Source organism: Aphidius gifuensis, linkage group LG6, assembly GCF_014905175.1.
Source record: "Aphidius gifuensis isolate YNYX2018 linkage group LG6, ASM1490517v1, whole genome shotgun sequence".
NCBI lineage: Eukaryota > Metazoa > Arthropoda > Insecta > Hymenoptera > Braconidae > Aphidius > Aphidius gifuensis.
This window is the reverse complement of record NC_057793.1, coordinates 6,468,449-6,491,566: the sequence shown is the minus strand read 5'-3', so window position 1 is coordinate 6,491,566 and position 23,118 is coordinate 6,468,449. Positions and strand designations below refer to the sequence as shown.

Below are 23,118 nucleotides of genomic sequence, written 5' to 3'. Positions count from 1 at the left end.
AAAAATAAAAAAACTTGACTAAAAATTGCTGGTTATTTTAATTGAATCATGACAATTTGATTTTTAATTTTTTTTTCAAATTTTATTTTTATCAGAGTTTTGAGAGAGAGTGAGAGAGAATAAATAAACTCGCCAGTCTTTTCATGTTGAAATTTTTTTGTTGTGTCTATGACTGTATATTCAACATTGTAAAATAAATTTAAAAAATTTAAAAAAAAAAAATAAGGGGGTTGAAAGGGTTTTTCTTGAGAATCAAAAATCAAGCTTTATTTATTTTTTAAAATATTTTCAATTTCAATTTGAAGACATATATTGATTTGGTTATAAAAAAAATTTTAAATATATTTTATTATAGTTTTTTTTATTGAACAAATTATTAATCTATTGTTTTTTTATTTTTTTGTTAATGATTGATTGTTTAATTATTGTTAAAATAATTATAATTACAATTTTAAATTTTAAACTTTCAAAGCAATTAAATAATCAATATTTCATATCTAAAATTTTAATTTTCAATTGTTTAATAATTTCATTATAATATCATTCAATAAATAAACTTATCGAATTTTTTATTACCGTTTAGCATAAAAAAATATAAATAAATTTAATTGTTTTCCATTGTTTTGTTTCCGCATTAAATTAAATTACGATTAATAATATTTTTAAAAATTCAAAGCAATAAAAATATCTCTTTTAAAATAAATCAAATATAATAATAATTTCAGCATATTAAAATTTATATCCAAGAGAATTTATATCTGAAGATGGAATATATATTTTTTTTTCAGATCAAAGATTTATATTATGGTCTGATGTAATTCTATATTCGAAACGCATTTGTTTTTCTTTGATGTGATAATTACGGCAACATTTGATGACTCAAGTATCTGCTCCAATTGCTTTTACTTTTTTTTTCTTTTCCGTATAAACATTTACTTTTTTTTTATACCCAGCATTATATAACTTTTAAAACAAAGAAATATTATTGTCATTTTTTAATGTTATTTTTTATATTTCCACCCCATTGTCTGCACTTTTTATTATTCTATTATTATTTTTTCTTTTTGTTCAACTATTATTATTATATTTGATTTTCATTTTATAATGTAAATCAGGTTGTAGCAAAGCAAGAAAAATAAAAATAAAAAAATTTAATAACATAGAGTTTGCAATGTGAATGAATAATGAAAGCTGCAATGAAATTTTCCAAGTTGTCGCCGCAGGATACCGTGATATTAGCTTATACCTAACCACCCACTGAGAACTATAGCATGTAACATTGAAACAGCCCTTTCAAAATAGAAAAAAAAACAATCTAAATTATATACATAAAATAATTATACACATTTTTAAATATTACCAATGTTTATTTCAATTATAAAAAAATATTTTAATTAATTTAAAAATCAATTGACTTGGTAAATATATAATTGATGAGGTGCTTTTGTCATATCCTGATTTATCAACGTCAACAATTTTTTGCTAATTCATATCCGATTTAATTTTATTTATATATAGATCGATATATATATTTTTATAGCATGTATATTTTGTATATATATTGAGAGCAAAACATCATTGATAAATTGATGTTACGAACCCTCTCGGCATTCACGCCAATCGTCACAATTGTCGTTTGAGATTTTCGATTTAGCTGGAATACATCCGGAAATACATTTTCTGGCTGCTGGCCTTTTTCTCACACCAGCTTGGCAATTCAACGAGCAAAAGAAATAAATAAAATAGCAAAAAAAAAAAAAAAAAAAAATCAAAACCAATCTTTCGTACAGTGCGAAAACCAAGATTCAATCTCTTTTTTTTTCTTTTTTTCTTTTCGATGTAACTGAAAGTCTATTTTCATCATTCTATACAAATTCAACAAAACTTTTTTCTCATATATAAAAAAATTAAAAAATAAAAACAGCCAAGACTTTTAGGACTTCAAATCTTCAATATAATTTATTTATTTTTTTGTTCATAAAAAGCTCTAAACTTTATTTCGTTGCGTATGGTAAAAATCAAGTAAAAAAGAAAAAATAAAATAGAGAAAAAATAGAGAAAAAGAGAGAGAGTAAAGTTGCCTCGTCGTAAATCCATTTATTTATTTATTTATTTATGTGCCACGGGGGTCTTAACGTGACGTGTAGAATCGGCTGAGGGGGTTTGATGGCTTATATAGGTTGAGGAGGGAGCGCGAATCTCATGGGATTTTATATAGAATCAAAAGCACGAGCAAAAGAGAGAGAAAATGAATCGCAAAAGTCATGAAAAGCTCGTACCGGTACTACTCGTATAAGCGACGCTCCACTATAAAGTCTCCAGAGGCCTCAACAGTCGGATGTTGAACGGGGGTTGAAACAAAAAAATATTGTGAAATGGCAAAATTGTGTCGTGCCACTTAGTTTTTATATATATGTACATAAAAACAACAAACAAACAATATTAAAAATTTATATTTCAACTTTTTAATATTTAATTTTATCAATGATTATTATTATTATTTATAAACTTACCCAGTTGGCTGTATTGTGTCTACGTTCAACAAGAAATTGTTGAAGTTTTGGTCCAGGTCCTTGCAAAAATGAACGAACAAGTTGTTTTGATTTTTCCAAATGACTAGGTGATATTGCCTCAATTTGAGCCAAATATTTTTGCATTGTTGTTTCTAAATCTGGAACTGGAAGACTCGGTAGAGGCTCGTCTCTCTATTGAAAAAATTAAAATAAATATTAATTTAATTATTGAAAAAAAAAAAATAATAAAAACATACATATCAAATTGGATTAATTAAAAGTAAATAAAAATTGTTTGTTTTAGTGGGCGAATATAATTATTTGCCAAAGAAGGGTTTGTTTGGTTTGGCTTGTTTTTTTATTTCATTTAGAAAAAGAAAGAAAAACGAGTAGAGTAATGAGGAAAAAAAGCTCGCTGACTGCATTTAAAATATTATTATTATATTTTTTTATATACGATGATAAAGTCCCCGCATGCGATGTTGAATTTTGTCGATTGTAAAATAAAGAATCAATTGAGAAACGAAGCGTGTCTCTTTGAGGGTCATAGTTGTAGAGTCCTCTTGTGTGTCCCTGTATGTGGTATGGTTCGTTGATCAGGATTTTCCCCTTTAGCTTGGCCTTAACAAGACCAACTTTGCGACCCGACGACCCTCGTTGTACATGTACACAAAATACATAGACATATATTTTATGCCATTGCCACTCTTTACACTGCGTATACAATATAACCTCTACAATTATTTTATATATAAAGTCTTTTTATCAATTTTTTCATAGAAAAAAAATTTATAAATTTTTAAGCTTATTTTTTTATACTGAAAAAAAATATTTAACTGTTTAAATATTTTATCAATTTTAGACATTTTTAATTTCTAAATATATTTTTTAAAAAACTTTTCATTCGAAATTTTTTTTAGCTTGAAGAAATTTTTTTAAAAATTGATTACTCCGTAGAAAAAAAAATTGACAAAATAAATTTTTATAAATATAATTTCTTCAATTTAATTTAAAAAATAAATTGACTGTTTATTTTCGATATTATTTTTAAAGAGTTTAGAAATAAATAGAAAGAATCTTTTGAGAGGAAAAAAAAATTAAAAAAAATAAAATGTATAGGTAACGAGTTCAATTATGTTGGCATGAGTCAGTTGATCCAATCCTCCCTAAAATACAAGGGTATCCAATACACAACCAACAGCCATGTTCCCTCTTGAACTGAATTTTATTTTTTTATTTTTTTTTCTAACGGGTGTCTTGGTTCCCAAGGGGTTTTCTATCCAAAGACTCATTGATATGCACCGTTTGTAGTTGTACTAACGACCTTCGCACGTATATACACTATACGTGCCTTCATTCAAAAAAAATACATACATCACATTTTATTTCTTTATTTTTATATATATTACTGCGATTTTTTGATTGACAAAATTCTCAATGTAGATTTAAAATAATACTCAAGCTTTACTAGGATTATTATTGATTATTTTAATCAAATTTAATATTATTTTTATATAAACCCTTTTTGATTAAACACATTTATAAATAATATTAATATTGAGTCGATGTTATGTGTACTTTTCATTTGGCACCTTTCATTTTGCGTCATAATTCCCTCCGGACATTGCGCGATGGTATGCAAACATTGCTTGAACAAACTTTGCGTGCGTTCGTATATATATTTTTTGAAGGGTGCAAGAAGAACGACGAAGGGTTCTTCTCAATGACGATGAAAAAAAAAACGAAGAAAACAGAAATAAATAGAGAAAGCTTCAGGCTAAGAATATGCTGTATATATATATTTTACATGCGCAAAAACATCAAACCATAGACGAATAGTTTATTTATCTTGAACTTGGCAAATACCATAACCAGACATACAAATAAACTTTGCGGGGGTGTTACTAATTGTAGGGGGTGAATAAAGGGAAATATCTTGTTATCTCTTAATTGCTACGACCCCTTGTTCAATGAATTTTTTGCATCAAAAATAATTGTTTGTACCAGTCATTTGCTTTTGTCATTTTTCTCTCATATTTTTTTTTTTTTGTGTTACTTTTCTTTAAACAAGTATTTACTTTTACGTGTTTATATAATATATAAAAATTATTATTATTATTATTTATTTATTTTTTTTTAAATGTATAATATACGTGTATTTTTTATTTTATATTTTTATTTATCAATAATGTAGATATGAATTTATCCATGCGTAGCAATTATATAAATTTTGCTCGAGTTGGTTTTGGTCGTGTGCAAAATTTACTTTCGTTTGTATAAACGAGGGTTGTTCAGAGTATATATGTATTTCGTCATTTTACAAGAGAAATAGTGTCGTGTTGAAGTCTCTATACACATTTGTCAGATAAAGATAGAAAGTTTATATAAAGAGAGAGAGGGAAAGTTAGTGAGCGTTATAATCACACGCGCAAATCGCACAAGTAATTGGAGATGTTGGGTTTACTTGTGTGTGTTTGTGTGTTGAGAGACAACTCGTAACAGAGTAATATTATTTCCCCTTTCTCATGATACAACTGAGTGTACTCTCAGTGCTATATAACACGTTGTATATATATTTTTCCCTCTTGTTTCATTTCTCTTGTTTCTAATGAGCCAACCGAGAACTTGACCCTGTCGTGTGTCACACACACACATATACTTGAACATGCCGCGGGTATTATCACAGACTATCTTGTTCTCGGAGTAGATTTACCTGGAATAATATATCTGCATGTTGAATTTGATACTGAACCATCGATATGTGTATATGTTTTTTTCTCGTTCGAAATAATTTCGATAGAAAAAAATTTAGTAAAGAAAAACGAATGTTGGTATAAAAATTAATAGAGCTTCGAGACCTTTTTATTTTACAATAAATAAAAATAAATTTTTGTCTTTGTCTAAATACTTAAGTGTAAATGAGAAACAAGATTTTCTCCTTCTTTTTTATCTTTTTTGCACTCATAGAAATATTATGTTTCTAAACGCCATCCAGAAGAGGTCTCTAGGTATGCGCGGGTAATGCCTTAATTGCAAACTTTATAAAAAAATAATAAACAATAAATAAACCACGTTGAGTGATACCATCTGTTGAGTGCTAGCATCTTTGGTAAAAAAAAAAATCTAAAGGTAAAAATTGAAAAATTATGTAAAATAAATTGTGTTAATGAAAGACAAGAAAATATAAAATTTTATCATTTAAATTGATAATTAATAAATATTTTATTGATTTTTAAAATTTTAATTAATAAATAATAATCTACCTGTAATTTAATTTTCACAATTTCGTTTTTCGATTATCGAAATTTTGATTGAAAAAAAAAATTCGAAATTTCGCTTTTTTTTTGTTTTTTAATAAAGCTAAATTGATGCACAATTTTTTTAGATACAAATCATTGTTCTGGCTGTATATTTTCATGATATTATTTAACACGAGTTAATTTTTAAAACAAATTAATAATTAAATCATTGATCTCAGCCGTGTATATTGTATATATATATTACTTAAATTTTATCTTGTTAATGTTTTTGATGGTAAATTATTCCCTTGACATGTTTTGATGTACATAAGTATAATATAGATATAGATATGATAACGAACACTCTTCCATCATCAAAATATAGTAGTACAAAATTTAAGGAAGGGAAACTAATCGAGTCCCATGGGATGCATCCCGTTGGCTTAAACACCGATCAGACACCGATCAGACATTAGACTATTTTGTGCGGTCATCAGCCAACACATCTTGACTTTTATCCATACAAAATTTATCGATTATTCCTTATACGTATATATAAAATCATTTCCTCATCTTAAATTATATTATTTTTATTTTTTCTCTCATCAAAAAAATATTTAAATCTATAAAAAAAACTAAACAAAAAACGTATTTGCCTCTGGCAATTTATTTCATCTCAAAACCATTAAAAATTAAATTAAGAAAAACAAAATTAAATTCTCTTTGAAGAGAAATAAAAATACAAAAAAAAAAATTTTATAAAATGAACAATTTGCACGTAAATTTTCATCAAATATTTTAGAAGATTTTATTTATTTTGGGAGAGACTTGCTGTCACATGAAAAACTCGTAAAAAACTTTTTGGGTATAATAATGGTAATGGCAATTCGAAAGAAGACCATTTTGCAAACCACTATAAATTTCCGGACAATTTGACGAAATTCATTTCTCATTGGGCATGTCTAATGGTACTGAGTAGCTTCAATTTGTCTACATATGTTATATACTGGATAAGCAATAAACATATTCCAGGCTTTTTCAAAAATAAAACAAAAAAATGCTCGCAATTATAGAAGCGTGAATGAAGCCTTGGCTATATCACTTTCACTCGGCCTATGTATACCAATTTATTATTATTATTATAACTTAAAAAAAGAAAAAAAAATAAAACAATTTTCGTCTTGCACCATTAGTAACATGATATGCTCGAACAGCATGAAGCGAAGGGGATATATATTTTAGCCTCGTCTTTAACCTTCATGTTATTTTTTTTTTTTTTATATTTTCCTCGAAAGTATCAACGTCATCATCATTATCATTATGACCAAAAAAAAACATTGAAATTATAGCCAAATTGAAACGAAAAAAAAAAAAAATAAAAAAAAATTTTCGCTATTTATTTGACTAGAGTTTATTGATTTAGATTTTTTTTTATTTAAATAATTTTTTATATTTTAAGCTCTAAAAATTTACAAGCTCTTTTTTAATTATTTAAAAAATTTTTATTATTATTTTAAAGATAGAAAAAAATTGATTTAAATGACGCAAAAAAAATATCTATTTTATTTTAAAATATTGGTCTTAATTTTTTTGACCAACGATGGCTTTATTTATTTATAAATTTGTAAATAAAATTTTACACTTAATCATGAAATGGATTTTACATTGAAAATGGCAAAACTTTTTGTATATATATTTAGCCCCTCTTAGTACCATCAACTCTGGTGTATTGCTTTACTTTACTTTATACATTTTCATTGAGTGATCAGGGTATTTTATGTTTGTAGAGTTTATTTAACGACACGTATGTATATAAAATTCTTTGATGTTACTATTGAGATAGTCTTTTCATTTGTATATAAATGTACAATATTAATCATTTATTTAAAACATTGACGATGCTTATTATCGAAATAACGTGATAATGGATTGGAATCACCATCAAAGTAATTCATATTGAATTTGCTTCATTTTCAATTTGGTTTTTTCCTTTCGAAAATAAATATTAAATATAATTTTATATGGATGGAAATTCATGTACAGTGCATGGGCTTTGTACTTTGTAAAAAAGCAACAAAGTATAAGTAAGTAATTGACTCGAAGAAAAATGATAGCGCGTGTCATAATAGAGGGCAGATGGCACGTGACTCATGGTCGAGGGACACCACACACCGCGTGTTTTTCGACCCACGGTATGTCTATATATTTATCTACCTTATGTACAATAATAAACTCCCTTTTCTGTACACACATACCATATCAAAATTTACAAAAAAAAAAATATAATCTACAGGCTACCAAAAAAAACCCTAACAATGTTTATTTTTTTTTCTTTTCCTACATTTTTACCCTAAATTATTTTTTCTTTTATTTTATTCGACTAGATGAGTTGGTAGAAACATCTTATCATCATTATCAAGGTAATAATTTTTAATAAATAAATTAAATGAAAATTTATTAATCATAAATTTGTTACTTTGCAATCTTAGCCTCAATTTAAAAAATTATTTTCATGAATTTTTAAAAATTTTTTTGCTACTATTTCTTTTGTTATAAATAAAGTTTTTTATTGATTGAAAATTATTTATAAATTTTATTAAAAGAATGTTTTAATGTCTAACTTGATTCGATAATGTCTCAATATTACTATAAACACAATGAAAAAAAAAAAATCATACATTGTCAAGTGAATAAATTGTCAATTGAACAATGCAGAATTCACAGTTTAATTTTTAACTCAGTAATTTTCTTATAACCTCAGATAACAATAGAAATTTTTTTTTAAAAAAAACTACAATACATTTATAAAAAACTTCTATATTATATTATTAGATAATTTATTTTTAAATTTTTCATAAATTGATTTCAATTCGAAAAAAAAAAGAAAATTACAAAAAATTCATTTTAAAAACTTTCCATCAATACAAATATTGATAGAAAAAAATGGCTGAATTATTTTTTCACGCGTTGAATTGAGGTCATTCTGAATTTGATAAATTTTTTTTTGATATTAATTAGAAGTTTGTTGGGCGTGGTTCACCCAGGTTCACCTGTGCCAAGAACTGATCGATAACCCAGAGGCCCCTGCGGCCATTCCACTTCACCCTCGTATTTTCGTTTTCATTCCCCTGGCCCTCAACCCTCATCCCTCTATAATTTGTCTCTCTCTCATTCGCTTTTAACCTTTTTTTTTTTTTTCTTCATTCTATTCCTTTGTACTTTAATAATCCTCTGCGTGTTATTTTTGGCGATTATATTTCCCTCTGCTCATTATCAAGGACCATGTTATTTAATTTTTCAAATTGATCAATTTATTGGTTATACATATATTTTTTTTTCTTTTCATCTATAAAATAAGTCTCTCTTTTTTTTTTTTTTTTTTCAAACACACACAGATGTATATATTTAATGGCTTCTGGGTTTCAAGCAAAAAGTAATTTTCTTATGGTATGTCTGGGACACATCTTTTCACCCTGGCACTCTACTTTCGCTTCAGAATTATGACTTTATCTTTTCTGCACCCTTGTAAAATAAAAAAAAATAAAAACTTCAAAAATAAGAAAATAAATAAAATCTTACATTATATTTTGTTGGGTGTCGTAATACGAGTATTGCGTTTTTAAGTACAACTCAAAGTAACCGCTACTACATTGAAACTTTATTCTTCTTTGTGCTTTTAACAAAAAAAAAAAATAATAATAAGATAAAAAATATCTTTCAAGACACTATAGACTATAATAAAATACAAAAATGACAAAAGCTCATCTGTTAAATTTTAGTGTCATTGACCAATGAAAATATCAAATATATATAATTTAAAAATAAAAAAAAAAAATGACTGCAATTAGTATTGACTAGTGTGCATGTATATAATTTTTAAATTGTGAATTTTTTTTTTTATGTTAATATTGATGATAGTGATGGTTGGAGTAACAAGATTTTATTCGATGCATTGGATGCTTATAATTTACATATTTTTGGCCAGAAGGCAAAAAAAAAAAAATAGCGTTTCGCCTAGGCAATACAAAATTCAACGTGGATTTAGTCTGATTTACATTTCACGTTATGCCTTGAGGACAACTCGTAACCGCATTTTCAAATGGGGTAAAACAGGGGAAGAGAAAAAAATATGTAAAAAAAAATAATAATAAATATTATCAAAGAGGGGATACTTTCAAGCCCCTATCAATCTTTTTGGTGCGTGTTAGATATTAACCGCGATATAACTACTAAAATCAACATATATTGTTTTTATTTTTTTTTTTTTTTTACATAGTATGTAAGATGGATTTTTGAATTTCTTTTTTTTAACTTACCGGGGCAGAACAGGGTGAGCTGTCCCTTGAGAAACTGCCAATACTGGTCAACAGGCGTCGGGGGGCACCCAGCACTGAGTCTCGCCATGCCTCTGCGAAAGAAAATATATATAAAATCAATAAAAACTTGAATTATTCAATGGAAAATTTGAAATAAATGTTTATTTTGTAGGAAAAATATTTTGTTGAATTGAAGATATACACTGTTCAATTTTTTATTATTTTTTTGTTTGTTTTTTCTTTGAAAATTGAAATTTTCATGTTGTTTGGAAATTTGGGAAAAATTATTTATTGATCTTAATTTTTTAGATTTATATTTATATTTTTTTTAAATACGAGCACATTGGCGCGCTACGCGCGCCTGTATCTATACCTTCTATAAGGTTCATTGTTCATTGATTTTATAAACACAAGTATTATCATAAAAAAAAAAAGAATGAATGAATTGACGAAAAATTTTTTAAATTTATTTATTTACACATAAATCACACATAATTCACACGTAATTTTTAGTCTAATAACATCAAGATTGAATGTTTACTGAAAAAGTTGTGCTACCTTAATATGTCAATTTTTAAAAAAAATATAAAAAATATTTAAAAAAATTTTGTTTTTGAATTATTTCTTCACACATAAAAAACACATAATTCGCAAAAAATTTTAAGCCCAATTGCATCGAGATCCGATGATTATTGAGAAAGTTGTGCTAGCTTAATATTTGAATTTTTAAAAAAAATGTAAAAAATAAAAAAAATTTTTTTTTAAATTTATTTCTTCACACATAAAAAACACATAATTCGCACAAAATTTTAAGCCCAATTGCATCGAGATCCGATGATTATTGAGAAAGTTGTGCTAGCTTAATATGTCAATTTTTAAAAAAAATATAAAAAATATTTAAAAAAATTTTCTTTCAAATTTATTTCTTCACACATAAAAAACACATAATTCACACAAAATTTCAAGCTCAATTGCATCAAGATCTAATTATTATTAAAAAAGTTGTGCTAGCTTAATATGTCAATTTTAAAAAAAAAAATATAAAAAATATTAAAAAAAATTTTGTTTACTCGCTTTTTTTTGTTGTTTTTTCGTTGCTAACGAAATAAATAAAAAAATAATAGAAAAAGGCAAACAGAAAGAAATTTGTATGAGAGTAAGTGAGAAAAAAACAATGACCAATCAAATGTCCGGAAGACCGATGATGTTTGTCCTTTTTATATTAGGATTTACTAGATAAAAAAAAAAAAAATGTTTAAAAAGAAAAAACATATTAAAATCGTATTATTGAATTATAAAAATGATTTTTTTTTTGAGGGAATTTTTGCGTCCGTTCCATCGGCAGTACTATAAGATTGACCTTCTGTATTTATTTATTTAATAACAAACCTTTCGGTTGAAAATCCATAATAGGGATAATATTCATGAGGTTTTGAAAAAAAATTAATAAATTAATTTTTCAATTAAATTTTGGATTTAAAAAAAAAAATAAAAAAAAACAAATTAATCTCTAATTAAAATAAATTTTATATAGAAAATTAAAATTTCACAAAATAAAATTATGAAAATGAATGAAATTCAATTTCAATATATCAATCATTATTTAAATATTATATAATTTCATTAAAATTTACATGTATTACAATATGTTTTTCATCATATTTAAAATTAAATTAAATGAAAATTTACTACAAGACAAAAAAACAAAATTGTATATTAAACTTTCCGAAGATTTAAGATGAAAATATATATACACGTTGTATATATTGTTCATTAAAAATCCCTTTCTATATACTGTGGGTGTCTTGAGCCACAAAACTTGACTTACGACCGCGATTTTCATTAAACGTTTCGATGACAGATCGTCTCGTTTGCTTCATTCGGTTATTCTCTTTTGGTTGTTACTTCATCAAGACACAAGGGTGGGTCCGAGATTGAACGATGTCGCACGTCTTAATATCCCCTCATCTATACATATATATATACTAAAACTCGTTAACGTGACGATGTATTAAGTTCAGACCACCATCACCACCAAAATATAGGGACAATCTTTGATATAGTTTTATCACAATAATAATAATAATAATAAAGTAGTGATAAACTATCTTGCTTCAGCAATATGTTTCAGTATAAATATTATCTTCAAATTGAAATTGAAAATTGATAAAACATTTTACAAACTCATCATGTTGTAATATTTTGTTATTATATGACAAAACAAAAAATAAAATTTGATATTTGTTTATTTATTTTTATTTATTGTCTATAAACAAAAGAATGTAGTATAATGTTTATTTTGTTGGACATAATAGTTGTATATATATAGGTATAAAGAAGGGATGAAACACCCTTGTGTCCGGTTTCCTGTAAAACCCGGTGCGAATATAATTTTATCGTGAACCTTCTCAGTCTCCTCATCAACCCTATTTTATTATTAACTTGGGTAATTGAGATTTATTAATGGATATATATTTTACGTTGTATACACAGTTGCTTGATGATAGAAGAATGCTTATAAGGTTATGCACTGTGGATTTTTTATTTTATTAATATACGTTACGATGAGTTACGCTGCAAAATGAATTCTTACAAAACCACAATACAATCAACGAGGCTTATTATTCATCATTATATTATTATTCATAAATACATTTTCATTTAGTAGGGACCGAAACAAAAGGAAAATCGAATAATGTACTCTATTTTTTCTGCTTTTTGTATATAACATAAAAAAATTTGAAAATGTAAAAGAATGACTTGTTTATTTCGTTTGCAAGATTTTCAGTGACTAGAAATTTATTAATAGAAAAAAAAAAGCAGATGATTATTTGTTCTTTCATTATCTACTTACACTCTTTTAACCACAATTTTTTTTTTATTGTTTAAATAACGTAAAAAAAAAAAACAATAAAAACATTGTGGTAAAAAAAGAAAAAATTTAAAGATATATTTTTTGAGCTTTTAAACAGAGCTTTTTTTGTTTGTTTGTTTTTTTTTTTTATTTCATTTCATTTTTGGCACTTGTGCATTGATATAGTATATTACAATAAAATTAATTTTCAAATGAAAATAATTAAAAATATTAAAATAATATTTTTATTAGATTTTTTTAATATATTTTATCAAATTTTTGTAATTTTTTTAAATTTTTGATATTTAATTTAGAACTTGTTGTTTGATCAAAGAGGCTTTAAATTATTTTCTATACTAATTTACAAAAAAAATAAATAAATTAAAAAAATAAAAATACATATAGCCATGAGAAAGAAAACAGAATTTATTATATATTTTCTGTCTTTTCTAGCACAATTCTCAACAACTTTTAATAATGTATTTTATTTTGTTTCATTAAATAGAAATAATCAATAAATCCAAGTCGATAACGACCTGGCAATTTTAACACGACTATAGCTAGACATTGACAGATGACATTGAATCATTTCGATCTATATATTTATATGAAAAAAATAATAGAAAAAAAAAAGCCATTTTAGGGGAAAATTAAAGACAGAGATACATGTCCAAACAGTAAAGTCCAACTGGCAATCGATTGTTTTGACTGGTGCTATATATATATGTCCATAAACTACTTAACCGTATGTGCCAATTGATGCAACTGCAAGAAATAAAATATATATACTTATACCGGATTTTTCTTGTCAAATATAAAAGACTAATGATACTAGCTCTAGAAGTTGCAAAGCTTTCATTATACATATCCACGTGGATTTGCAAATAAAATAAAAGCAAACTTTTTTTTTTTTTTACATAAATATCGATTAATAAAATTCAACTATTTATTTATTTATCAACATTGTACATCAACAATCATTTATTCTATTTTCAAAATTTATTATTCAATTAATTTAATACAATAAACTGTATTGTCTGTTTATCTTTTGTTTCAACTCCCTTATAATTGATTTAATTTTTTTTTTCTTTTGTGTACATAAGCGAATTAAATGGAAATAAATCATAAATATTTAATGATGATCTTTTGAAATAATAGTAGTTGGGATTACAAGGGTGTGTCATTAATCTCACTGTCATCATCAACAATATCTTTACCCTATATATGATTTTATTTTATTTTTTTATTTCAAATTGTTTCGAGAACATTTATTGAGATTGGATGCGTACAGGAAATTTTGAGGAGATATATTTTATGTAACTGTCTTTTATTGTCATTTAGTACAATGAACATGAAAATTTCAATGACAATAAAATGGTTCCGTATCAAGTTGAAAATGGACAGTGCCAATAAATATATCTATGTATTTTCGTCTGTTTGAATCACTTCTTTCAGGTGGAACGAATGAGTTTCCGGTAAGGGTCGGATTCAAATATAATTGGATCCTCGTCAAAATCTTTTCAGTTCGAAATCTGTTTGATATAATATATTTATACTTTTTTTTTTTTTTTTATCAATTTATTTATTTATTTAAATTTTAAATTTTAAATTTCATAAATTTTATTTATTTTTTTTATTAATTAATTAATTAATTAATCTATTCATTTATTTATTTTTTAAATTTTATATTGATTTATTTTTTTGATAATTTGTTTATTTATCTATTTATTTATTTATTAATTTGTTTATTTACTTGATTAATTAATTAATTAAACTTTTACAAAATTTAAAAAAAAAATTGAGAAAAAAAATTATATATATTTATGATTAAATGAAGATTGATTAATTGATTTGAAAAATAAAATGAAATTTATAATGAAAAATAGAAAAAAAAAAAAAAAAAATATTAAAAGTGATTATAGACTTGTTACAAATGATAGACCTTACTATTAACCAAGTTAGATTGAGAAGATCCGTGTTTTATTGCAAAATTATAAACTTTCTATTAACTTGGCCAAGATAATATATCCTTATTTATGAGAAAGATGAATTGCTATAGTTTTTCAATTACAACAAAAACGTACAGACATTTTTATCGTTTAATAAAATAATAATAATAATTTTACATTGCTATTTAAAGTATATACGTAATCCACTTGACTATATACTTTTTAAACAAGATTATATTCTAGTCAATAAAATTTTATCCATTTAACAATATTTTTTTTTTATTTTTAAATTATAAATTAATATTATAAATATAAAATTTACTTTATTATTTATTTTTTTATTGTTTATCTTTATAATTATTAATAATTATTGAAAAAAAAAAAAAAATCTATTTAAAAAATATTTATATAAAATTTAATATTAATTATAATAATTGTTTAAAAAATATTTTTTTTTTGCTTACTATTAATTTTATTCCTTTTTTTTCATTCTTTTATTAATATTCCGATTATATAGCTATTATTATTATTTTATTTTCAAACTTGAATACATCGAAGCCTAATAAAATTTAATTTTTTTTTCCATTTCGATTAACTATTTTCGTATAGAAAAAAAAAATGATGATGATAATAAAATAGGGTGTGCAGTTAGACGCCCATTTTAGTAAAAAAAAAAAAAAATTTGATTCATCCTGTCTGATCGTGCAGGTTTTTCTTTTATATACCTAATAAAAAAAAGTAATCACAAAAAAAGCATTTTTTATATATCGTACCAGCAAAAAGTATATATTTTTTTTCTATTTGAAAAAAAAAAAAAAAAAAATAGATAATGTTATTTCAAAAATTGCTGATGAATGTTTTTTATGAAAATAATAAAAAAATATTTATATTTTGATAATAAAATAATTCAATGAATAAATATTAAAACGTTTGGTAATAAATAAGTGTGTTTATTATTTTTCCACAGGCAAAATTCGATATTCGATATAATAAAACGTTAAAATATCCTCAAATAAAATCCACAAAATGACACAATAAGTTTTTCATTTGATTTACGATTACCAATGTTGAAGATTTCACTGTTTTTTATTGTCTATCTCTGTGTAACAAGGTATTTTTTTTTATTTACAAAAAAGACCATTTGCTTTATCTTCAAAGTGTGACTGCTCACACACAAATATATAAAATAGACCAAAAAAAAAAAAGAATCCCATGGCATTATATTCAAACACCCTTATTTTTTTTTGAGTTTTCCTATTTTCTTTTTATTTTCCGGAGTTTATTCTCTTTCATTGGATATATATATATTTTTTTCTGGAGTATAAATTGCTGGCATTGGCTTGAACATATGGGGAAAACGTGCTAATGCCAGTTTATGATTCTCGTTGATAGCCATAACCCCAAGGTGGTGATGGTGGTGATGGTGGTAGCTCCATTTGATGACACCAAATGAATATATATGTGTGTGTGTTCAAGACAATGTTTGTTATGCTATAGCAAAATGTTTTTTTGTACTTAAATATATAATATGTATGTGTACATTATGTACAAGTTTAAGTTTTGTATGGTTATGTGTTGCTGATGTGTAGGTGGGTTATACAATATATACCTACTGTTATATTCTGTGTGCACATACTGGGGAGAAAATAAAGTGGAAAGGATGAAATAACGTCTTATTTTATTCATAAGGATTGGGCTACCCTCTTGTATTATTGTTGTTGTTGTTGCTGTTGTTGTTGCTTGTCGTCGTATATTTTTTCTTCAGCATACAACATATACAACTATTTTTTTTTGCTGAATGGTTGAGCATTCTTGCTTAAATTGTTATTTACTTTTTACCTTTTTTATTATTTATTTATTTAAATACTTGAATAATGATTAGAAAAAAAAATTATTATTGATTTTTTTATCAATTATTTTAATTGTTATATATTAATGGAAAATTTGGACAAAAAAAATTATTTTTTCTCTTCATTCAATTATCAATAATTAATTATGTAATAAATATTTTTTTTTTGAGCTATTTACTAGTAAAAAGATAATTTAAAAAATTTATTATCAATTTTTTATATTTTATTTTAATCATGAAATAATTTTATAATAATGGTAAAATTAAATTGATATTTTTTTCATCTAATTATGTAATTGAATTTTTTTTTTTTTCATTGAATTAATATTGACAGTAATAACATTCTTAAACTAATATAGTAAAAAAATTTATTATTGAATTTTTAATTTGAAATTTAATAATATTATAAAAATAAAAAAATTGAAAAATTTATATTTCAATAAATCATATGGTTATTTAAATTTTTAAATAAATATAAATTTTTTTTTTAAAACTTTTTAAATGATTATATAACTAAATTTCAAGTTTACAAATTTATAAATTTATTTACTTTTTTTTTCTGGTCAATTCAAAGGACAATAAAAATTTTTTTAAAAGTGGTGTCAAACGATTGTTCTGTAGTGTCAAGTCGATTGTTTGTGATGATACACGAATAAAAAAAAAAAATAATAATAAAAAGGTAAAATTAACAATGAAAAAAAGGAAAAGAAAAAAAAAAAAAAAAATTATGAAAAAAAAGGTTTAAAGTGTAGAGGGTAAAGGGCAACAATGCCGTAAGCTCTTGAGCTTTTTTTTATTTTTTATTTTTTTTTATTTCTTCATTGTCTAGAAAACTCAAGAGAATTCCCCTTTTATTTCAAAGCCCCTTTTGAAATCTTCTAAAATATATTTACAAGGACATTGCAACATAAGTAAACACTTAAGCGTAATAAAAATAAATATGTTCACCCTTATACCTGAGTTCCCAAACATGGGTTTTACCTTTTACTTCGTTTTTACCATTACCCTCTTGTTTAAAGTCTACCGACAAGTAAAAAACTAAATATGTTTTTCTAACACATGATAATAATAAAAATTAAATTTAATCATCTTGACAATTTATAATAATGTCATTATATAGTTTTATGCTGAAATATCTTTATTATAAAATTCATATTGAGTTATCAGTTGTTGAATTTATTGCTCAAACATATGAAATAAAAAAAAATATGTGTCATTAGTTTCGAAGAAGCCTATTAACGACAAATAATGATTTTTATTGGTTTGACATTCAAATTGTGTAAATATACGTGTTGGCATTGTTTTAAATTTTTAATTTTTAATCTAAATAATTTGATTTATTTGCAAAGTTTTAAAAGGTTAAGGTTATTTTCAAAACTTTAAATAGAATTTCGATATAAAAAAAATTTATATCGTTACATTAAAGGTAAAGAAGCATGAGTGCAAAAAAAAAAAAAAAGCTTCAAAAGGTATAGAGAATAAAACCACGTATATTTATCAATTTTTTATTTCGATATAGTCTCTGCTCTTGCTATGGATTTTTCTTTAATTAATTATTTATATTTTTAATTAATTTTTATATTTATCTTTAAATTAATAATTGGAAAAGCTTCATAATTATTGTAAATTAGTATAGAAAATAATTTAAAGCCTCTTTGATCAAACAACAAGTGCTAAATTGAATATCAAAAATTTTAAAAAATTACAAAAATTATATAAAATATATTATTAAAAAATCTAATGAAAATATTCATTTAATATTTTTAATTATTTTTATTTGAAAATTAATTTTATTTTAATATACTATATCAATGCACAAGTGCCAAAAAAGAAATAAAAAAACAAAAAACAAACTAACAAAAAAAGCTCTGTTTAAAAGCTCAAAAAATGTATCTTTAAATTTTTTTTTCTTTTTTTACCACAATGGTTTTATTGTTTTTTTTTTTTACGTTGTTTAAACAACAGAAAAAAAAATTGTGGTTAAAAGAGTGTAAGTAGATAATGAAAGAACAAATATTCATCTGCTTTTTTTTTTTTTCTAGCTATTAATAAATTTCAAGTCACTGAAAATCTTGCAAGTGAATTAAACAAGTCATTTGCCAAGTAGTAATAAAAATTTTCAAAACTATATATTTGGCTTTTTTTATTTTATTTCGAAAATGTTCTTTACGCTTTTCCTACTTTTACCTTGATGATATATTCTTACAAAGTACCACATTTATTTTATTCTCTGGTCAATGTTACCAATTTATAACATTTTTTTTTTTTTTTTATTCTAGTTTGCCCTATTCTTGGTCTTAATTTTTTTTCCTGTTGTCTGGGGTTCAAGACACGATCTCATTTTATCTGTACACCACCCCAACACGATTCATCCGTTTGTTCTAGCCAACCTACCGACATATTCTCTGATCATTTATATATATATCTATATATGTCTATGAATTGCGCAAGAGGGTTGGTTGGTTGGTTGGCTGGTTGGTTGGTTGTACCAGAGACAAGAAACAGGGTAGTTTGCCTCGAGGCTAAAAAAGAATAAAGATAGGGCACGTTCAATTGTAGTGGTTAAAAGAGGGCCAGGGGTGCCACGTGCACACGAGGATTATACAAGTGGATCCCTGTCTTTACTTTTAACTTTTATTTTTTATTTTTATTTTCTTTATTCTTACTTTTCTTATCTTTTATAAATCATTGTCTTTATATTTTGTCCCCTTGCACACGTTTTGCAACTGAAAAAAAATTTACGTTCAATCATACATAAAATCTTCAAAGCTTATCATCAACGAGATATCAATAGCTCTATCTATATTCTCTCTTGTAATTTTTTTTTTTTTTTTCAAAAAATATATCTTACTTTTCTTAACAATAAATAAATAAAATAAAATAAAAAAACATGTTCACAATCTCATCGTACAAAATTAGGTATAATTTGTCACCTTCATGTGTATATACAGAGCTGGTCAACCCCAATGTGAATTTACCCTTGTGACAATTTAATAAATCATACGATAAAACTATTATTTTTATTTCGAAAAAAAGCAAAAAATAAAAAAATACATATTTATTTTTAAAATATATACCTAAATACATTTTCAATTTATTATATATTTTCATTAAAAGAAAATTAAACTGTCAATGTATAATAATTGTTTAGAATATATATAACAGTGTTTTTGATAGGTAACTCTTTGAGATTTAGACATGCACAGTGGGGGTGATTATGGGGGCGTCAAATATCCGGTGATTCACATTTGAAAATTGTCAGTCAGTCAAGTACAGAATACCAATAACAAGTATATACATATATAATGAAAGCCTCGGGGGCCCCCTGTATATATGTATATGTGTTGTCATGACAACGTGTCCTGAAATAGTTATTTATTCACGCGACTCGCCTCTGGCCTCGGATCAGTCAAGTCTCCACACTCTCTTGGTTTACATATATATACATATACACAATTGCCTAGACTCTCTCTCTATATACACACACATATTTTACAACCCTCACTTGATACACCTTCTATGCACACATCAACTACCCTAGCCTACCATCCACCCATCCACCCACCCAACATAACCAATACCACCTTAACTTACTGCTCAAACATGAATCCATGTGTTGGCCTTTATAATTATCTCATTTGCTCCTTCAACCAATATTCCTAATTTACCTAAAATCAATTTATCGATCGACTTAATTTTATTTTCTATTTAAATTTATCTGCATTGTTTTTTTTATTTTTTAAATCTAATATATAGTTTATAAAATTATCATTATTATTTTAGGTATTGATAAAAGCTCTAAGCTGTTTGAATAAATATTTTTGTGTCTTAGAAAAATTTTTTGAATTAAATTTGCAATGAAATATTAGTTGTTTCATTGTTGACTGAAAAAATTAAAACTTGAATTGATATAATGGAAATTGAGCTTGAATAAAAGCTCTAAAATTAATGTGAAAAAAAATTTATTAGTCAAGTAAATTAGGGGTAATTAGGCACGCATGCTTTATTTAATTTTTTTTTTTTTTTTTTGAGTCGTTTGATATAGTATTTAGTAATTATTTTTGTGGTATTATTTGAAATTTCATTTATTTGATTTTTGAAATTTAGATGTGTAGATTTTTTTTTTTTCTTTATGACAGTGACAATCATCAAGGGGTGACAGAAGACAAGTAAGAAAGTGCTAAAATTGGCTAGTCATGATTAATTGACAGTAGCAAGTTGAACGAGACAATATCTTGTATCTGACAGTCCAGATGTGAAATGTATGTTTGGGGTGCGAATAAGAAAATTGACTGAGAAAAGGGAGAACAAAATTATTTCAGGGAGAAAAAAAAATAGAAAAAAAAAAAAAAAGGGTCTTGAACTAGTGAACACATTACAGTTACTTTTGGTATTCAACGAATTTGTCGTGATTGTCAGTATCTATCTGATACGAGATGAGATAAGCCACCATCAACATAACACCCAAGGGAATATATTTCTCTCTTTCTCTTCCTTATTTTTGCTAACTATAAAAAAATAGAAAAAAATTTTTTTTTACAATATAAAATAAAGAGCTAAATATAAATCCAATTGCATTGTTTTCCAATATATTTCTGGTTGAATTTATTTCAAATAAAAAATATGAAACTTGAAATGGTATTGAAAATCTCGAGAAAACATATTTTTATTTTTATTATTTATTTATGAAAAAATGGGAAAATTGTAAGCCAAGAATATTGTGAGTATGTAACTGGACTCGAGGAAAGAAAAAAAAAAAAAAGATAAAAAATTGATTGAGTGGTAAAAGAGGGTGCTTGCTGGTGTTGTTGAGGACCGATGAGGCGAATAATCGGATTTAGGGATTACTTGGCTCTTTGCGTTATACCAGCAACACTATCTATTGCTACCACAATATAACATTTTTACACTCTTCTTCTTTTTTTTTTTTGTAGTTTATTTTTTCATCTATAACATATAGACATGACTTTACAAATTTTATTAACACGATTATCACATTATGCGAAATCATTTACTTGTATTTTTATATTGAAAAAGAGAAAAAAATAACTTTATACTTGATCGAGGGTTCAAGTTTTGTCAAAAATTTTATTTTTCATATTAATGGGATAAAGTTATATCCACTTTTTCGTAATTCTTTTGACCTAGATAGTCACAAAAAAAAAAGTAAATTTAATTATAAAAGTTTGACAAAAGATTAAATAAATTTTTTTTGTTTTTGAATTGAAAAATATAATAAAAGAAAGTTCTTAAACAAAATAAATTACTTTTATGATAATTTCTTTTTTAAATAAAAATATTTTAATGTACTCATGAGCTTTGTAATTTTTTGAATACATTTAATTGTTCATTTATTAATTTATTATTATTTTTTTAGATTTTAAAAATCATAAAATTATTTAATTTTTCAAACATTATTTTTACATGATAATTTAAAAATTAATATCTTAATTTTGATAATTTAATTTTTAATAAAGCTATCAAATTCAAAAAAAATATAAATAATATTTTTCAATGTGATTATATTTGAGGATAAATAAATTATTTGAAATTAAATTCATTAACTGTAATTTTTTTCAAATAAAATAAATTACATATTTATTTGCGAATAATAATTTTTTCCAAACAAAAAAAAATTGTTTTATTCTCTGGTAGTAATTGTAATTAGCCTTTCTTTGCATTAAATTTTTTATTAAACAACCACCAACATGGCGTCTTTGTACTATGCAAGTAGCAAGTAGTTTCCAATTTCCATCAAAGCATTCAACGCGGTGCATATAATTTTCAGCACCCTGCGCATTATTTTCCAAGATCGCGGTTTTATTTAACAAATTATAACTGTGTAATATTAATTTCTAAATAATCTTTATATAAACAATTATTGTTGACTTGTATAAACAAAAAATGACCACTAAATTTTAACCAGTAAAAATATAAAAAATAAAAAAATAAAATGCAAATTTATCTTCAAATAAATACCAATAAATCATCAAAGGATAAAATCATAATGATGACTTTTAAAATTACATTCATATCTAAACTCTTCAAATAAAATAATAGAGAATAAAAAAAAAAAAAAAAATTATGAAAATAGCACAACTGTTGTGAATAGCGATAATGCCAATTTGATATGGCTGTTAGGGCGTTACTAGGACACCCGGTATACATCGAAAATGTCACCCCATCTTTCAAGGGTAGAGCAAGACGAAGAAAATAGGGTTGAAAGAGGCCAAAAAGAGGTGAAGAGAAAGAATAATAGATAGAGAAAAAGAGGAAAGGGGGTCACCCTTGTTCGGACTGTACCCTAATATAAATATTATTACACTTTGATAGGGTTAGCTTGACACTGGTGCATAAATTTATATTATCATTTTTTTTTTTTTTTTTTCTTTTTATTA

At 24.7% G+C, this 23,118-nt stretch overlaps 1 protein-coding gene across 4 annotated transcripts in view; it reads right to left on the bottom strand.

Moving 5' to 3' along the window:
* LOC122859102 (vesicular acetylcholine transporter) overlaps positions 1-23,118 on the bottom strand; it is a 48,543-nt gene that overhangs the window by 18,042 nt on the left and 7,383 nt on the right. For all 4 annotated transcript variants that reach the window (XM_044162474.1, XM_044162473.1, XM_044162472.1 and 1 more), the window contains exons 3-4: positions 10,069-10,160; positions 2,514-2,705 (exon numbers count right to left, since the gene is read on the bottom strand). In XM_044162474.1, coding sequence (XP_044018409.1) covers positions 2,514-2,657 — 144 coding nt within the window. In that variant the 5' untranslated portion in view covers positions 2,658-2,705; positions 10,069-10,160. The remainder of the gene's footprint in view (positions 1-2,513; positions 2,706-10,068; positions 10,161-23,118) is intronic.